Below are 17,288 nucleotides of genomic sequence, written 5' to 3' on the forward strand. Positions count from 1 at the left end.
CCTGGCAGCTGGGCAACCTTACAGCCAGTTGCTCCAGACCCCACGAGTCAGAATGAGGCCCGAGCTTGAGCAGTTGGAAAGGAGAGAAGACCTGAGAAACAGTTTAGGGGAAGAATGAGCGGGGTTGGTGAGTGCTCGTGCTGAGGGGGTAGAGGAGTCAAAGAGAGCTTCTTCATAATGAAGCTGTTCCCTGGGATACGGAAAGCAGATAAGAAAGAATTCTGAAGAACCAAGGCTAATGTCTGTCCATTAGCCTATGGGAAAACCCCTGTAATTGGACCCTCTCTGCAGTCATAAGAGGATGTTGTCGTGAGAGCCAAGAGGTCCGAAAACATGCAGCTCCCTCCTGGAACTGCATTGGGCCAGCCTTGTTTTTGGAACTACGTTGTAGTTCTTATTCAACCACTGGGGCAATGCTGCTTTCCCTGACTCCTGCTTGTAGTGGACTTACAGAAGAAAAAGTTCTTTTTCTGAAACTGGTAAGTGGGATTGGATTGCAGGAAGAGAATATTAGTAGACCCTGCTTGCCTTAGGGTCCAAGCCGTGCTAAGGAGAGTGGTGGGAGCCAAAAGTCTACGTCACCAGCCATCGAGAAGCACGAGAATATTAAGCATTCCATAGCTTCTGCGTTGAGAAAAGTAGTTGCCTGACAGTGCCCATATGTGAATAGACAATTTTTCTTTTGACTGCAAGATCTCATTTTCCTTTTGTGTTTCTCCTTTAGGGTTGGTGTTGATTCAGACCAAGAACATTTGGTAAATATGCATTTGTGTTGTCTCTGGCATTTCTGTCAAATGTGTAGTCGCTTGGAAAGAAAACAAATCTACTGTAGACTTCATGTCACTATTATTTAGATCCTGTCCTATTTGCATCAGCTTTTAACTGACATCATTCCTGGCTTTTCTCACTGCTCGATAGAGACAAAACTGAATTTTAGGCAGCGTGTGGTTATCAAGGGTGACAGCTCTCCTATCTTTGGGCCAACCTGGGCTTTGGCCACAGACGAGAGCAGTCCCTTAAGTGCTCCTGGGTTTTCAAGTGACTGCTCTGGCACGGGGAGCCTTTTTCCACTTTGGTTTGCGCATGAAGGCTTGTCTCTGATGTAAGCCCCACTCCAGCTGCTCTTCCTGTGTAACTTTCAAATTGGATGACCAGCAGCTGCCCTTGAGAACTGCCCAGAAGCGTTGGACTCTTCAGCCAGTCTTTCCTGCCTGTTCAGGAGAATGTGCTTTCTTACCCCGTGCCTCAGCCTTGCCCATGTTTCCTTGCTTACTTCCATGTGTCACTTTCTCAGTTGTTCCTCTGAACCTGAACCTGGTAGACTGAATGCAGTGTGACTCAGTGCCTTCCCTAGACTGACCACCCTTTTCTGGTATTTTCCCGCCACTTGTTAATGCTTTCTGAGCACCACTGACTATATGCCTCTGCCCTAGACATGAGATGGGGAATCACAGAAATGAGGTTTTTGAAGATGGAAAGCATCTCTTTAAAAACACAGTTCTTTTTCTTGTCTGAAACAAGCCCTGGTTTATTTGTCTTCAGAGTGTAGTTTAAAAATGTTTTTTATCAGATTCATTTCCTGAATGCTAATTTTGCTAGCTATTGAGTGCTGAGTGTGTACGTGACATAGTAAGTACTTGCCCCTTTTGTGGTCAGAACCTTAAAGTATAATTTCATGGGCTTGCACTATTTGTACAACAAGGCTGGATAAATTCCCATGACGGTGAGCTGCTGGGGTGCTTTCCAAGGGGCAATAGCTCCTCAGTGCCTCCACCCCCACGGCCAAACAAGAAGAGTTACCAAACAGGCCCTCGGACAAGTGCTTGATCACCATCTGCGAAAGTCTCCACTTGCTATGTCCCCTCTGTCGCCACAGAGGACAAATGGAAATGGAGTGACAGGGAGAGAGCCAGGTAGGTGAGTAGCAGCTGTGACATCCAGGAAAAAAAATCTCATTTTTACCTTGCCCTCAAAACCGTATGGATGCCTTGGCTCAGTATATTGTTTACTCAGTATTTCGAGTGTCCACTGGGAAGCCCAGAGGAAGATTTTAGTAACTACAGAGCGTGTGGGAGTTGGGTGTACAGGTGCTCATGTGGTGAGAGGATCATGTGAGATTTACAGATTCGTCGCTCTTCAAAAAGCGGAGACATACAAACCAATGCCTCCTGATGTGAAAGGAAATATGGGTGATTCTTCGCTCTTGTAAGCCCATACAGTGTTCTCAAACATTTTTATATTGTCTATGTTTTGATACATGTTGAGAGGAAGATTCATTTATTTCGAAGACCAGGAAGAACAGGAACCAAAAGCCAGAATCTAAACTCCGTACTCTTCGAAAATCCCGGAAACATAGAACATTCATGCTGGATAGAGCCTTCGAGTAACATTGTATACATGAAAAAACTCCGCTGGAGAGAGGGAAAGGGAGTTGCCCAACTAGTTCGTGTCAGAGCCGAGAGGAACCAGGTGGCCTAACAGCGCCACTGCTGGCCGACCGCATCATATTACACATAAGGACCCAGTTGATGTTTTGGGGGAGCTGTTTTTGAAGCTGCTTGCTGTTACTTTTCCCTCCTACCCAGTCAGGCTTAACATGGAATTTCCCTACTTACTTACATTTTGCTAGTGTTCTAAGAACATAGTAGCAACTTTGAAAATGCCAGTTAACTTTGGGACCCATGACAACTCCCAGAGATCGGGATGTTGATGGGATGTTTTCTACTTAAGGTGCAGTTCACATGGGTGTAAGCCTTTCAGATTTAGGGGATGGATTATCCCACACTGATTTTTTTAAATGCCAGTAGACTCATAAATCAGTAAGCAGCCTGAGTAATAGAAGTGTTCAGAAAAACACTTCAATTTTTTATTCCCAAGCTGCAGTGTACAAGCTATTAAATTTCTCATGTTACCCATGTTGGAGAGTATCTCGTATGCGGTAGGCTATGTTCCTGATTCTACAAAGAAATGACTCTTAACTAAATGTGTTTTTATCTTTGTGTATGTATTGATTTATAATCTGTTTGCAGGGTATTCCTGAAAGTGAAAGAAGAACTACCAAAGCAGAGAGTGCCTGGCTTTTCCGGATATGGTATAACTTTGATCATAAGTATCCTTAACTGAGAAAAAAAATGGCAGTGTGGACGTGGACGCTAGAGTTTAATGGAACAACGGTTTTGACCACTCTCTTCCTGAACTGGAATATAAAACCTGCCTTTGGTCTTCCCTTTCCCCTTCAGTGTAGTAGAGAAGGTTACCAGAGGAAACCCACACAGATGAATCCTCTGAAAACCCATGGAACCAGTAAGGACTGGTTATTGCAGAAGCTTGCTGTATGCAGGGACTCAGGAGCCCTTATGATAGACTTGTTTTGATATATAGGTTTATTTATTGAGCAAACTTTAATATTTATTGTCCTTTAGCTAATCGAGTGAATGCCGCAAAAGGGATTTGTTGGTGTTTGTCCGTGTGCTTGTTAGAGTAAAAGAGGAAAGACTGCTTTAGGAAAAAACATGAGAATGAGAAATTCAGTGATGCTAGTACCGCAGTAGTCAGCGATGTCGTTTTTTCTCTGACCTTTCCACAGACTGGGAGATTCTCCTCTCCATTCAGAATGCCAGTGCTTCATTGTTTACCAATTTCCTTCTTGTCCTATCGTAACAGTCTTCTTCATAGCTATACTTTGGGTCGGGCTATATATAATAACCTGTTTAAATCATGCCTTTTAAAAAACATTTTATCACTCACTATTTATTAAAATTAATTTCTTATTTGAAAGTTGAACTAGAAAAAGGGACCATGGAGTTCTTTCTGGCTGAGACTTATCAGTAAGGGAATCAAAACCTGGTTTATGTTCCATTGAAGCAAATTTGGGACAACCATGTAAAATGTTTTTCCCTTGCTTTTGACTTTCTGATCAAAACCTTTTATGTTTACAAAAAATGCGCTTGACAATTATCATTAGAAGCTACTATTTACTATATTCTGTTTGCTAGATTTTTACATTCACTTTTTACGAGGACTCAAAATTAATATACGGGAACATGAATACTCGCTTATCTATGGTATTAAGACTCCTATTAGAGGGAGAGAGATCCTGGCTCCTTAAAATTGTTTAATGAGGGCTTCCCTGGTGGCACAGTGGTTGAGAGTCCACCTGCCGATGCGGGGGACACGGGTTCATGCCCTGGTCCGGGAAGATCCCACATGCCGCGGAGCAGCTGGGCCTGTGAGCCATGGCCGCTGAGCCTGCGCGTCCAGAGCCTGTGCTCCGCAATGGGAGAGGCCACAACAGTGAGAGGCCTGCGTACCGCAAAAAAAAAAAAAAAAATTGTTTAATGATTATGTCATTACTTTTGGCTCCATTATCAGCATTTTGGGTATAAGCCACTCCCATATCTCTTGGGATTTTTTTCATCCTTCTGATTTAACAAAAATTGTTTAGTTTTTCCTTCATAAATGTTTTGTATATTTTCTGCATAATATACAAAATAATTAAATGATCCTAATGCAGAGAAAGAGTAGAATAATATTTTTTTATATTCTTATAGAAGTGACCACCAAGAATTGTTTGACTCAGTACTACTAGACTAAGACTTGGTAATTTTAATACCTAGTGCCGTAGTATAATTAATCATTCATCATTCTAGATTTCAGTTCCTTTGTGCAGTCCGTTTGTTCATTTGTTATAATTGAGATATAACTTAAATACAGTAATGTATACAAATCTTAAGGGTACGGCTTAATGAATTTTGACTTATGTATACACCTGTGTGCCTGCCACCCATATAAAGATACGAAGAACATTTCAAGCACCCCAGAAGGCTCCCTGTTTTCCCTGCAGTCAGTAATGACTTCCCTGAAGGCCTTACAGCCAAAAGGGCGGCCACTGTTCTGATGCCTTGCAACATGGATTAGTTTTACCTATTTTTGATCTTCATATAAATGGAATTATATACTATGTATTACTTCATGTTTTGCTTCTTTCAGTCAACATTGTGTAACTTATCTATATTGTTGCCTGTACCAGTAATTCATTCTTTATCATTGCTGTGTAGTGTTCCATAAATAGTATGAATATACTACGGGGTTTTGGTTTTTGGGGGTTTTCTTTTTTTTTTTTTTTTTGGTTAAGGATATCTCAGAAACTATTGTTGATAAACGTTTAGGTTGTTTCCTGCTTTTGACGATTATAAATAAAGCTAAACATTTGTACATCTTTTTTTAAAAAAATAATCTTTTAATTAATTTATTTATTTATGGCTGCGTTGGGTCTTCGTTGCTGCGGGAGGGCTTTCTCTAGTTGCGCTGAGCGGGGGCTGCTCTTCATTGTGGTGCGCGGACTTCTCACTGCGGTGGCTTCTCTTGTTGCGGAACATGGGCTCTAGGCACACGGGCTCAGTAGTTGCAGCACGTGGGCTCAGTAGTTGTGGCTTGCGGGCTCTAGAGCATAGGCTCAGTAGTTGTGGCGCATAGGCTTAGTTGCTCCGCAGCGTGTGGGATCTTCCCCGACCAGGGCTTGAACCCGTGTCCCCTGCACTGGCAGGTGGATTCTTAACCACTGCGCCACCAGGGAATTCCCTGTTTGTACATCTTTTGATGAACATAGGCACTCATTTCTCTTGGGTATATACCTAGGAATGGAATTTGGAGCAAGTGTATGTTTAGCTTTAATAGATATTGCCAACCTGTTTTCCAGAGTGGTTGTAACCAATTTACACTCCCACCAGCAAGTTAAGTTGTTCCACATCTTCTCCAAAACTTGGCATTGGCCAGCATTTGAAATTTTAGCCATTTCAGTGGGTGCGTGGTGATATCTCATGTGGTTTAATTTGCATTCCTCTGATGAGGTTTCCTTTCATATGTTTATTGGCCATTTGGATATCCTCTTTTATGAAGTGTGTCTGTTCGGTTCTTTTGCTCACTATTTAATTGAACTGTCTTATCTTTTTTTTATTTACTTGTAATTCTTTCTACATTCCTGAATTGAGTTCTTTGTTAGTTATATGTATTGTGACTATCTTCTCCCAATCTATAGCTCACCTTTTCATTTTTGTAATCCTGTCTTTTGAGGAACAGAAATTCTTCATTTTAATGAAGTTTATTTCATTAATCTTTTCTTTTATGGTTAGTGCTTTTTGTGTCTTAAGAGATCTTTTATATCCCAAGGTCATGAAGATATTTTCCTATGTTTTCTTCTAAACATATGATTGTCTTAACTATCACATTTAAGTCTTCGATCCATTACAAATTGATTTTTGTGTATAGTGTGAGGTGTGGGTCAAGACCTATTTTTTCCCATACGAGTATTCAGTTGACCCAGCACCGTTTATTGGAAATGCCATCCTTAACCCACTGTATTGCAGTGGAAATTTTGTTGTAAATCACTTGGCCGTATAAGTCGGGGGGCTCTTGTTTCCGGACCGTCTTTTCTCTTTGTCTATTTTTACATCAATACCACACTCTCTTAATTATTGTACTTTTTAATAAATCTTGCTATCCAATAGGAGAAATTCTACAGGTTTGTCATTCTTTAGTATTGCCTTAGCTATTTTAGGTCCATGGCATTTTCATCTAAATTTTAGAAACAACTTGTCATTTTCCATACATACATGCACACTCATGCTCACACACACACAGAAAAAAAGCTGCTGGCAAATTATTGAATTTGTATTAAATCTGTGGATGAATTTGGAGAGAACTGACATTTTAACAATATTGAGTCTTCCAATCCATGAACACTATATATCCTCCATTCATTTAGATCTTCTTTAACTTCTCTCATTAATGTTTTATAGTTTTTAGTGACAGGTCTTGCACATCTTTCATTATATTTATCTCTATATATTTGGTATTTTGGGTGCTATTGTAAATGGTATGTATTTCATTTTATTTTATTTTCTACATTTTTGCCCTTAATATATAGGTATATAATTGGATTTTTATATATTGGCCTTGTATCCAGCAATCTTGTTAAGTTTACTTACATTTCTAATAGTTTTTAGATTCTATTTTCTATGCACATAACCAAGTGAATAATAATGTTTTATTTTTATGTCTTATTATATTGGCTGGACATTCCCAGTACAATGTTAAATGTAAGTGATGATAGCGGGCATTCTTGTCTTATTCCTGACCTAAGGGGGAAATTTTTCAATATTTCACCATTGAGTATGATGTTAGCTGTCAGTTTTTGAGATATCCTTGATCAATGTAAGAAAATTCCTTTCTATTTCTAGTCTGCTAAGAGTTCTTACCATAAATAGGTATTGAATATTATTAGACGCTTTTTCTACATCAACTGAGACGATCGTGTATTTATTTTTTCTCCTTTAGTGTGTTATCTTGCTGATTTTCATCAATTGTTTGAATGTTAAGCCAATTTTACATTACTGGAACAAATCCCACTTGATTATGATATTATTCACTGTGTATGTCACTAGATTTAATTTGCTAGTATTTTGTGTCTGATTTTTGTGTCTTTTCATGAGAGGTATTGGCTCGTGATTTTTTTTTCTTGTAATGTCCTTGTCAAGTTTCTATAGGAAGATTGTGCTAGTTTTATAAAACAGGTAGGGAAGAATTTTTCTCTTTTTCTATTTTTCTGGAGGAGTTTGTGTATTTCTTAAGTCTGGGAAGATTTTAACCAGTGAAGCCTTCTGGGCCTGGAACTTTTTGTATGAAGAGGTTTTTAGTTTCTTTAATAAATACAGGACTATTCAGATTTCCTTTTGTCAATACTTGGTAAGTTTTAGTTTTTAGGGAATTTGTTCTTATAGAGTTAAATACCAAGACTTATTAGCCTGTGTACTAGCGTGTTAAGTACCACTAAACTACGATCTGGTACTTTCTGTACTTAATGCACTAGTAGAATTCATCATTCCAGATTTTCAGTGGTTTTGTGTGGCAAGATGTTTTATGAGCTTTGTAAGTGTGTTTATATGAAGTACTTTAATCTTAGAGTTTATAAATATGTGAATTTATGTAAATTTCTTTGGCCTCCTCATTTTTAATTGAGAACAACCTTAAGTTGTAATTTTAGAAAGTAGCGAATATGTATGTGTCTTTCTCCCTTTTTCTGCTTTTTCTCATGATTCCCTCTTTTTTTCTTCTGAGTATCAAATATATTGTTGCATCTGTTTTTATTTTTATTTTTGGAGAATAGATGAATACTGAAATAAGAGTCTATGACAGAGGACCTCATGATGCATAATTTTTTTAATGTTTTTAGAATTGAGTTTCCTTTGATACTAAAGTTTCAACTCATTGAAGAGGCCAGCTGAGTCTACAATAAATAATTAAAACCATTTTTATTGCTATATTCTACTACTGGAATACTTAATCTCTTTTTAGGCTCTTACCATTCTTTAGTTTCTTCCGTGTCTCCTTCAGCGCTAAATTGAGAGTGATTTTGTCTTCCTTTTGGCTTTAGTAAAATCAGAAAGGCAATATGATGTAGTGGAAAGGGCATAGGATTTGGAATCAAGCCAATCTGGGTTCGAGTATTGGTCCTCCGTTTACTTAATTGTGTGACTTTAGGCAGATCATTGACTTCTATGAGCCTGAGTTTCCATATTTGTAAAACAGAGATAATAATAAAATCTCCCTCCCGTTGCATAATAGGGTCATGAAATGGGACAACATTTGCTATCTGAATTGGTAGGTACACTGTGACAGTGATTGTTATCAAACAGATTGTTCTTTTAAATTGGTAAAGAAAGGAACGCAGCTCTTCCTTAACTGGCACAGCTATCTGAAGCCTCTGCTGACGCACAGTGGGCCTCCTCTCACGACAACCCTCCCTGCCTGCTGTGGACCCGTTGCGAGATGCCTAACCAGCCCCCAGGCTTATGAGGTAAGTTGGTTTTATCCAGAACCTAAGTTCTTCATTAAGTTAAATTTAAAACTATCTGTTCTGTGGATGGGTTACTGGTTTTTTGTTTTGTTTTGCTTTGCTTGCGTTTAAGGTATAAAATCCACAAGCAGGAATATAAACATATTTTGCTCAGCCAGAAAATGCACTGAAATCTATAAATATAATTCACCGCCTTTGAGCCGTCATTTGAAAAAAGATACAGAATAGCATCTCATCTTACTGTCAGTGATTTTAGTAAATAATTCTATTTCCATGCTGGTTTTCATTTATTTGCAGCATGTGGCCTGAGCTTAGTACTAACTGCGTATATTGTAATCTATAAATCAGGATCGTCACAGTCATATGGAGAGGATTACTAAAACATTTTTTGATGCCCCTAAAGTGCAACAGATGCTCTTTTATTTCGGGTATTAGGGAAAGTTTATCTACCTGTGTACCGTATTGCTGGGAGGCATGGATATATCTAGATATAATCTAGATTCCATATTTTTTCCTTAGCTGCCGACATAAGATTAGTGATTCAGCAGGTATTGCCACAAAGAAAGAAATGACAAATGCTAACCAGTTTTTATTTTAAAATATGAACATTTAATTTTTCAAGTTCTTTTTTAAAAACCTTTACTTCTAACCCAACCCTTCAAAAATAATCTGGTGCATCAAATAAAGTACCCATGTTAACAAAACCCACCAATTTTGACTACTCTGATGCAACACCTTGAGTTGAGAGATGAGGCTGTGGTAAAGCAGTGTAGACGTGCACCCTCCAGTTCCCTGTGACCGCCTCTGTGGTGTTTTCGAGCAGATCCCACAGAGAACGGATGGGGAAGAGGAGTCTTAGCAGGGGTGGCACCTGGGTCAGGGAGGAGCACCCTGCAGCGTTGTATTATGTTGAGTCAGTGCACAGTTCCGACAGACTACTGGTGGGCTGGGGGGAACACCCCGTGTTGTCTTGTCCCTCCCTGCCACTTTGCCCAGGCTCCCATATCAAGCACGGCCCCCATTCCCTCTTTACCCTGTTAGCCCATGTGGCTCTGTGCTGAGGGGTCAGCCAGCTTTGTCAGTTAAGTCATTGAGGTCTGGCTCTGGGATTCCAAAGACCCACTCGCCATCACCAAAAGCCAGAAGAGTTCCACAATGCCTGTGTGTCCTGTGGATAGCAAAATACGGCATTGTTCTATTCGTTTCCTTGGGCTGCCATAACAGAGTACCCCGAACTGAATGGCTTAACAACAGAAATTTACTGTTTCAAGTTCTGGAGGCTAGAAGTCTGAGGTCAAGGTGCCAGTAGGGTTGGGGCCTTCCGAGGGCTCTCTCCAGCTTCTCGTGGTTTGCTGGCCATCTTTGGCATTCTTTGGCTTGAAGATGCATCACACAGATCTCTGTCTTCATCTGTACCTGGCATTCTCCCTGTGTGCACGTATGCGTCTGTGTCTCCAAACTTCCCCTTTTTATAAGGACACCCACCAGTCATACTTGCTCAGGGCCCACACCAAGGACCTAATCTTAATGTGATCACCTGCAAAGACTCTATTTCCAGATAAGGTCACATTCACAGGTACTGGGAGTTAGGATTTCACATCTCTTGGGGGGGGGTGCGGGGGGGAGATACCATGTAACCCATAACAACCATAAAACTTAATTTTTTAATTTAATTTTTGCTATGTTAACTACTTATTAAATTATAAAAGTAGCATGCTTACAGCCAGATATTCAAACAGTATGGAACGTACAAAGTGAAAAATAAAAGTCGCTCTCTTTCTCCCACCTCCATCCCCCAGAGGCAGTCTTTATTAAGGGTTTATTTTGGATACTCCCTGCTATAGTTTATCTACACAAACTTATATGTGTATATATAGCTCTCTTTATTGTTTTACACAAATGGGATCATAATAAGAGTATTGTCCTGCTACTTGCTTTTTTCACTTAATGATACAGCATGGATATGTTTCTAAGAGTCCATGAGATCCCTTACCTTCTCTCTATTGGTGGCTGCACAGTGTGGTTTTGCCAAGATTGATTTAATTAGTCTCCTGTGGCTAGACCTTTACATTGTTCCTCCTTTTGTGTTTTTGTTATTACAAACAATGTTTACAGTGAATATCCTTGTGTATATAAATTTACCCAAGAATATAAAGTTATAAAGAATAGATTTTAAAGGTTAAGTTGCTAGGTCAAAAGTCATATGCATTTTAAAATTTGGTAGATATTGCCCCAAACCTGAAACTTAATAAAGTCATTAGAAGGTGCTGAAGAGCCCCTGCTGACGAGTGAAGGTGCCACAGAGCTTTGAGTATTGCTGAATTAAGCGTTAGACACGCTTGTTAGACTTAACTGTTATAAATGGATTGGGCAGGAAGGGATTATGGCTGGTTGGTGGAATGGGTTTGTTTGGTTTTTAATTCACATGTCTTTGTCTTTGAGTATTTAGGCAAATTTCTAGCAACAGCAAATTTTTTTTAAGTTTAAAAATTTTTGTCCAATCATGCCCTCAGTCTATTTGACCATCTTAGACAAATTTAAAGATTTTAAACACGCACAGGATAGGAGAGCTGAGTGTAGGATGTTTCTGTCAGCTCTACTTCCCTCAAGGAGTGTTAGTCACAGACTTTTTTTTTGCTAGATCAATATGACTATTTAGAATAATTCTTACTCTACATTTTTAAAAATGACTTTCTGATTTTTAAAACTAATATGTACTCATTATAATAAAATTTCAGATAGTACAAAAACATAAGAAAATAAAAACCACTAGCAATTCTGTCATGCAGAGCTAACTATCATCATTTTGTTGAATACCTTCTAGACTTTCCTGTGCACATGTACACTTTTTAATTTGCCACAGTGGCACTATATATGCTAGACGTTTTTCCCTTTTCTGGAACTTTATTTATATTCTTTTTGGCCCCAAAGTTTCCATTAGAACCAACGCCCATTGAGCTGGGTGACAAGTGTGTAGTGAGGGTTCAGTATTTCTAGGTATTGTTGATACGGCAGTAAAAGCTTCATTTATATAAATCTGTTCAACAATCAATTGAACTTATATTTAGCGAATACTTTCTCTGTGCCCCCAAACTGTTAGGTGATTGAAGTACAGCGTACAAGGGACTTAGGGTCTAGTGCGGGGGGGGGTGTGGGGTGTGGCGCAGACCACTGCCTGAGCAGTTACGCAAAGGGGTAAGTGCCACTCTAAGGAGAAGACTAAGTACAGGACGCTAGGGAGAACACAGGAGGACCCCTAAGCTAGCCTTGGATGATCAAGGAAGACTTCTGGGAGAAAGTGACTTTTCAGCCAAGACCTCAGTGATAAGTAGGCGCTAGTTACATGAAGGAGGGGAGAGGGGACAGGACGTAAGAGAAAGCACGAGAGATTTGGGGCAGCTGTCAGCACTTCAGTCTTCGGGCACACGGTGAGGCGGGTGAGGTCAGAGAAACAGAAGGTGGTGGGAGATGAAGCTGAGGGGCCCAAGTCGCACAGTGTCTTTTAAGCCAAGGTGAGGACTTTTGACTTTATCCTGAAGCTTTTTAAATAGGGCATCCTTGAAAATTCTGCTATTGGAAATGTTTCTTGAATTTCATAACAATTCGCAAAACTTATTTTATTTGAATTTAGAACCAGGAACAGTTGAAAGATGATGACTCCGATCTTATTCTCAATGATGGTGATATTAGTTTGACGTATGGAGATTCTACCGTGAACACTGAATCAGCATCGTCCGGTGCCCCTAGGAGATTTATGGGAAACAGTTCTGAAGATGCCCTGGATCGGGAACTTGCATTCGGGGACCATGAACTGGTCATTCGGGGAACACGCCTGGTTCTTCCTATGGATGACTCTGAACCCCCGTTAAATTTGTTAGATAATACAAGACACGGTCCAGCCTAAGCTTACTCATAACTCACTTAGTGATCTGTAAAATTTGCACATGTGATTGTGAAGAAATTCGTACTACCTAAAAAGTCCCAGTGCATGTCTCTGAATGTTTAAGCTGTATAAATGCTATTTATATGGCATCGAAAGACTATAAATACCCTGTACAAGGCAGATTGTGAACAAACTCTTACGTTTTATTGGCTGCACTATGTAGACCGGATCTGTTTTAGAAAGTTAATTTCAGTGATGTCGTGTGTCCCAGCTTTATGTCCCAGTTCAAGTATACAAGGTGACAGATTTACTCTTTCTTATATTTACTTGACACTTAACCAGAGTACCGAGTTCTCGTGATATGAATTAATTTTAAGGCAATGAATTTGTGGGAGGGGAGGGAGAGGAAGAGGGGGGAGTGCTAGCAGGAGAAGTTCCTTTGTCGGGAAACTTGTGTTGATTGCTGCTGCCTCTGTCGTGACCTTTTCCTTTCCTTTTTGTCCGGTGGCCTGTTGTGGTGCAAGAGGCCAGTGGCTCTGGATCTTGCCCCATTCAGATTGGGGAGTGAAGTGCGGGGGCCCTTTGCCCCCCTTGCCATGAAAAGAACAGATTTGTTGGCTACAGTACACTGCTACTCGGAAAAGAAGGCTGCACATGACTTCCAAGACTTTGTTTCTTTTCTTCCACTCCAAGACCTGGGAAGGAGTCGCGCCATCCAGCCCACTTAGCCAAAGTACAGTTGTATATAGTTCAGAGCACTTGATTTCGATTTGGAGGGGCTGGGGCAGGCGGAGAGGGGGCAGAGGCCAGGAAGGGGAGTAAGGAGCATGGTGGTTTCGGAGAGCTCTCCCCCCAAATATGTAAATAATATATACCAGATAAGTTTAAATAAGAAATTCAATTGCTGCTTACTTTTTGATTATGTACTTTATGTGTATAGCAAGCTTTGTGGTCAGAAGTTTTTATATGAATTTAAATCGCTGCTCTTTAGCAGCCAAACAGGAGCAAAATGTAAAACTTTTGAACTTACTTGTGTCTAATTGTCATTCATTAGTCTGTAGTTGATGTTAAAAGTTAATTTATGAATCCATGACCGTTCCACACTACACCACAGCCAGTCATGAGAGAAGTACAGCGCTGCGGAGAGCTTGCTGTGAGGGCGGTTGCTCCTTTGTGTGCACCAGGTGTAGTTGTCTTCATGCTCATGTGACATTTTAATATGAAATACCTAAGCTGCCATGTTTGTTTTGTTTTTTTACAGTTTTCAAGGAAGAGTACATAACATTGCCCATTTCGTATTCAGAGTATGCAAGTGGATCCTATTTTGTAAGCTGCAGATACCTAATGGTGCATTGAATCTTAGCGGGGGGATCCTTTCCGACACTGATTCTGACCCGTCAAAGTTTCAGAAGAAAACTAGAAACTTCTGTGGGTTTTTTCCCCCTCAGGTCTGAGTAGCATTGCCTTAAATCGTACCCAATTCAAAAACGGATTTGTTTATGCGATGTTCAAATTGTCCAACACAAAATATCTTTGCAAACAAAATATGTACTTGTCTTCCCAAAGGTTTCCTTGCTGTGATGCAAACACTCCTTGCGATTTTGAGGGAATTCTACTGTTGGACCCTTGAGTGGCAGCTCTAACTGTTGGCATAGCCATTTGTTATGTAGTGGTAGTGACTTTCCTGCTATGCAGGAACCCCGTGAAGTGTGCATTTTCTACAATGTGTGCCTCTTCATGCAGTCAATAATTTCTTGTTAATGTGTGTTTGAGGGGCTTTGAACTTCAGCGTCATTTACCCACGAAGTCATTCACGTTGTAAAAGGTTATATAAGAAATTCACAACTACCTTTTTTATCCTGTCAAGTTACTGAGCTCACTTTATGAAAATTGCTGTAAATACTTAGCATGACAAATTCAGTAACTCGTCTGTTTCAGCATGCATAAGACCTTTTCTTAGGGAAACTGATAAAGTTTGAGTCAACTAAATCTGCCTTCGTACTTTATCAGAGGGGAACCAAGTCTGCTGCGCTTACATCAGCACCTGGAAGATTCTCCTCTCTAATCTGCGTGCGCATCTCCAAGCAAAGAAGCAAAAACAAACTCTGCTCATACATCTATTGGTTTGAGACACCTGAATGAACTTGGATGAGGTACAGTCTGAGTTCCCATCATGCACAAGTAGAACTGTTCTCGGACTTGTTTTTCTGTTCTTTGTGGACCCTACACGTTTGAATGACTTGAACGTTGCATCTTTTCAAGTTATTTTTTAAGGTTCCTTGGCATTTTATCCTAGTTGTCCGTGTTTGGCAATGTGCTGTTAAAGTAATAGACTTTTAATCTTTTATGTATTTTTTGTTTTCCCTTGGAGTTCTTGGACAGATGTTATAGTGGTTTCTTTTAGGAAAATCTGTCATTAAAAAAATTATAGCCTTGCAAATAACCACTCACAGTGTTTGAGTCACAGTTTATTCTAGTGAGAAGTGAAGAGTGCTGACTTCATTTATTTTTCTACCTATATACCTACTGGGAAAGGGGGAAGACTGATGTTTTAAAAAGCAACAAACAGAAACCTAACAGAACGTAACTTACGGGGTGGCAAATTTCTGGTGCTTATGTGTGAGGCTGGATGTATTTGCTTATGGGACCATTTAAGAAATACGACTCAAAGCAGTCGAATCTGTTACATTGATTTGTAGCCTGTTAGCTCAGTGGTGGATAATGTCATGAAAATGTTAGTTCCATTATATGGGGGGAGTAAATTCTGTATCCAGTTAGGTAGAAAGGCAGTTGCAAGTTGGGTTGAGAGCACGATCACACAAATAGTCCTTTTTCCAAGTTAAAGACAGGTCTTTCTCTTTGTACGTAAGAAGTTTTGTAGGTTGGGGTTTGGTGACAGCAGCTTTGATGCTCGTTTCTTGAACAAACGCATGTTTCCTAATTCACAAATAAAACCCTGCATTAGATTTGAGCAAGTCTATTTGTTTACCTGACTCAGGGCACAGGTGTAAGGAGATGAAAATGTAGATGTCTTGACTTAATCAGAAAGTCCTTGCCAGGAAGTACTGCACACAGATGATGCAGCATTGGGGTATGAGGCTTGAAATAAACTGGGAATGATAAAAATAGTGCTCATTTTTTTGAGCCCCCTTAGATCCAGGCAGTGTATATAGGAGGTGTTCTTTTCATCCACATTTTAATCTAATCTTAATCATGCTTTGTGTTATTCTCCTTTCACAGATAAGGGAACTCAGGTGGAGGGAAGTTGTCACAGTGCTAGTAAGTGACAGATCCAGGATTCAAATCCAAAGTCTAGATTTGTTACCTGCTACTCTCCCAGCTCCAATAGCACGCGATGGGCTAGTCCATCTTGAGTATAACTAGAAGGATGATGAAAGGAGTTGCAGACGTCCATCCTGCTGCCCATCCACCACCTGCTTGCCATCAGGCCAGGGTAGGGCATGAAGTCTCAGCTCAGTCCTTCCGTCTGCTGCACTGTTGGCTGCCAGACACAAGTTCCCCTGGTTGGGAAGTTTCTCGAATTCTTAGTGAAGTGCCCTCCTGTATCTCTTTGAGCCCATAGGTGAGGCAACCTGGCTGGTGCCATGCCTTCACACTCTGCCTTCCAACATTTCCACCAAGGGGCCCACCTTTTATGGCAGACCGCGAGGTCCTGAACAATGGCTCTGCACCCGCAGAGTTTGGTGTAGTAGAAAAAAACCAGGGTTTGGAGTTACACAGACCTGGGTTCAAATCTAGACTCTACTGCTGGCTTATTGTGTAACGTCGACCACTTACATGTTGCTGAGCCTTCAGCAGTTTCTTAGTTGTAAAGTTAATTCATTCAAGAAATATTTGCGTACTTGCTTTGTGCCCCACGCGATGGCTATAGCAGCAAATAACAGCAGTTCCTGCTCTCACAGAGCATACTCTACAGGGGATGCCAACAGCTGTCTCACGGCATTGTTGGGGATCATTCAGGCAAGAGAGACTGAGTGCCTTCGGGTAGGGGAATATCTACCTCAAATAACCAGCAAATAACGTCAAATACAATCATCACACGATAGAAAAATACAGGAGGCTCTGAGAGGGCCCTGTAATTCGGTGATAGGGGGATAGGGAAGCTTTTCCTGACGACGGGATATTTAAGGTTAGACCACAGAGTAACCAGAGGGTCAAGCAGATGACAGGCGGCGGGGGCGGGGGGGATGAGGAACATTCCAGGCAGAGTGAACAGTGACAGCCTCCGCCTGTAACTGATCTTCGACACAACATTCATTCAATCAGATAGTTATGGAGTGACAAACATACCAGGTACTGCGCTATTTACATAGCGAGAGGAATAAAATGGATGCCGGCCACCCTCTTAGTACTCACACATCAGTGTGCAAGACAGGAAGTACCCAACAATCCTAACGAGGAGCACCTTGAACCCAAGCCTGCCCCTGCAACTTTGTCCCTCCAGCCCTCTCCCACCGCTCCTCTGAGGCAAGTCCACGGCCCTCTTCTGGGTCGCAGCCTTCAGACGTTGGAGAAGAAGAGCTGGTGTGT

At 40.7% G+C, this 17,288-nt stretch overlaps 1 protein-coding gene across 1 annotated transcript in view; it reads left to right on the forward strand.

Moving 5' to 3' along the window:
- SLC9A6 (solute carrier family 9 member A6) overlaps window positions 1–12,775 on the forward strand; it is a 50,117-nt gene extending 37,342 nt beyond the window's left edge. Inside the window, exons 13-16 of the mRNA XM_079910679.1 lie at window positions 725–755; window positions 3,030–3,109; window positions 8,749–8,854; window positions 12,486–12,775. Of these exons, the coding sequence (XP_079766805.1) occupies window positions 725–755; window positions 3,030–3,109; window positions 8,749–8,854; window positions 12,486–12,758 (490 nt within the window). The 3' untranslated portion in view covers window positions 12,759–12,775. The remainder of the gene's footprint in view (window positions 1–724; window positions 756–3,029; window positions 3,110–8,748; window positions 8,855–12,485) is intronic.
- Window positions 12,776–17,288: the final 4,513 nt, after the last annotated feature.

This window comes from Stenella coeruleoalba (genome assembly GCF_951394435.1).
Source record: "Stenella coeruleoalba genome assembly, chromosome: X".
NCBI lineage: Eukaryota > Metazoa > Chordata > Mammalia > Artiodactyla > Delphinidae > Stenella > Stenella coeruleoalba.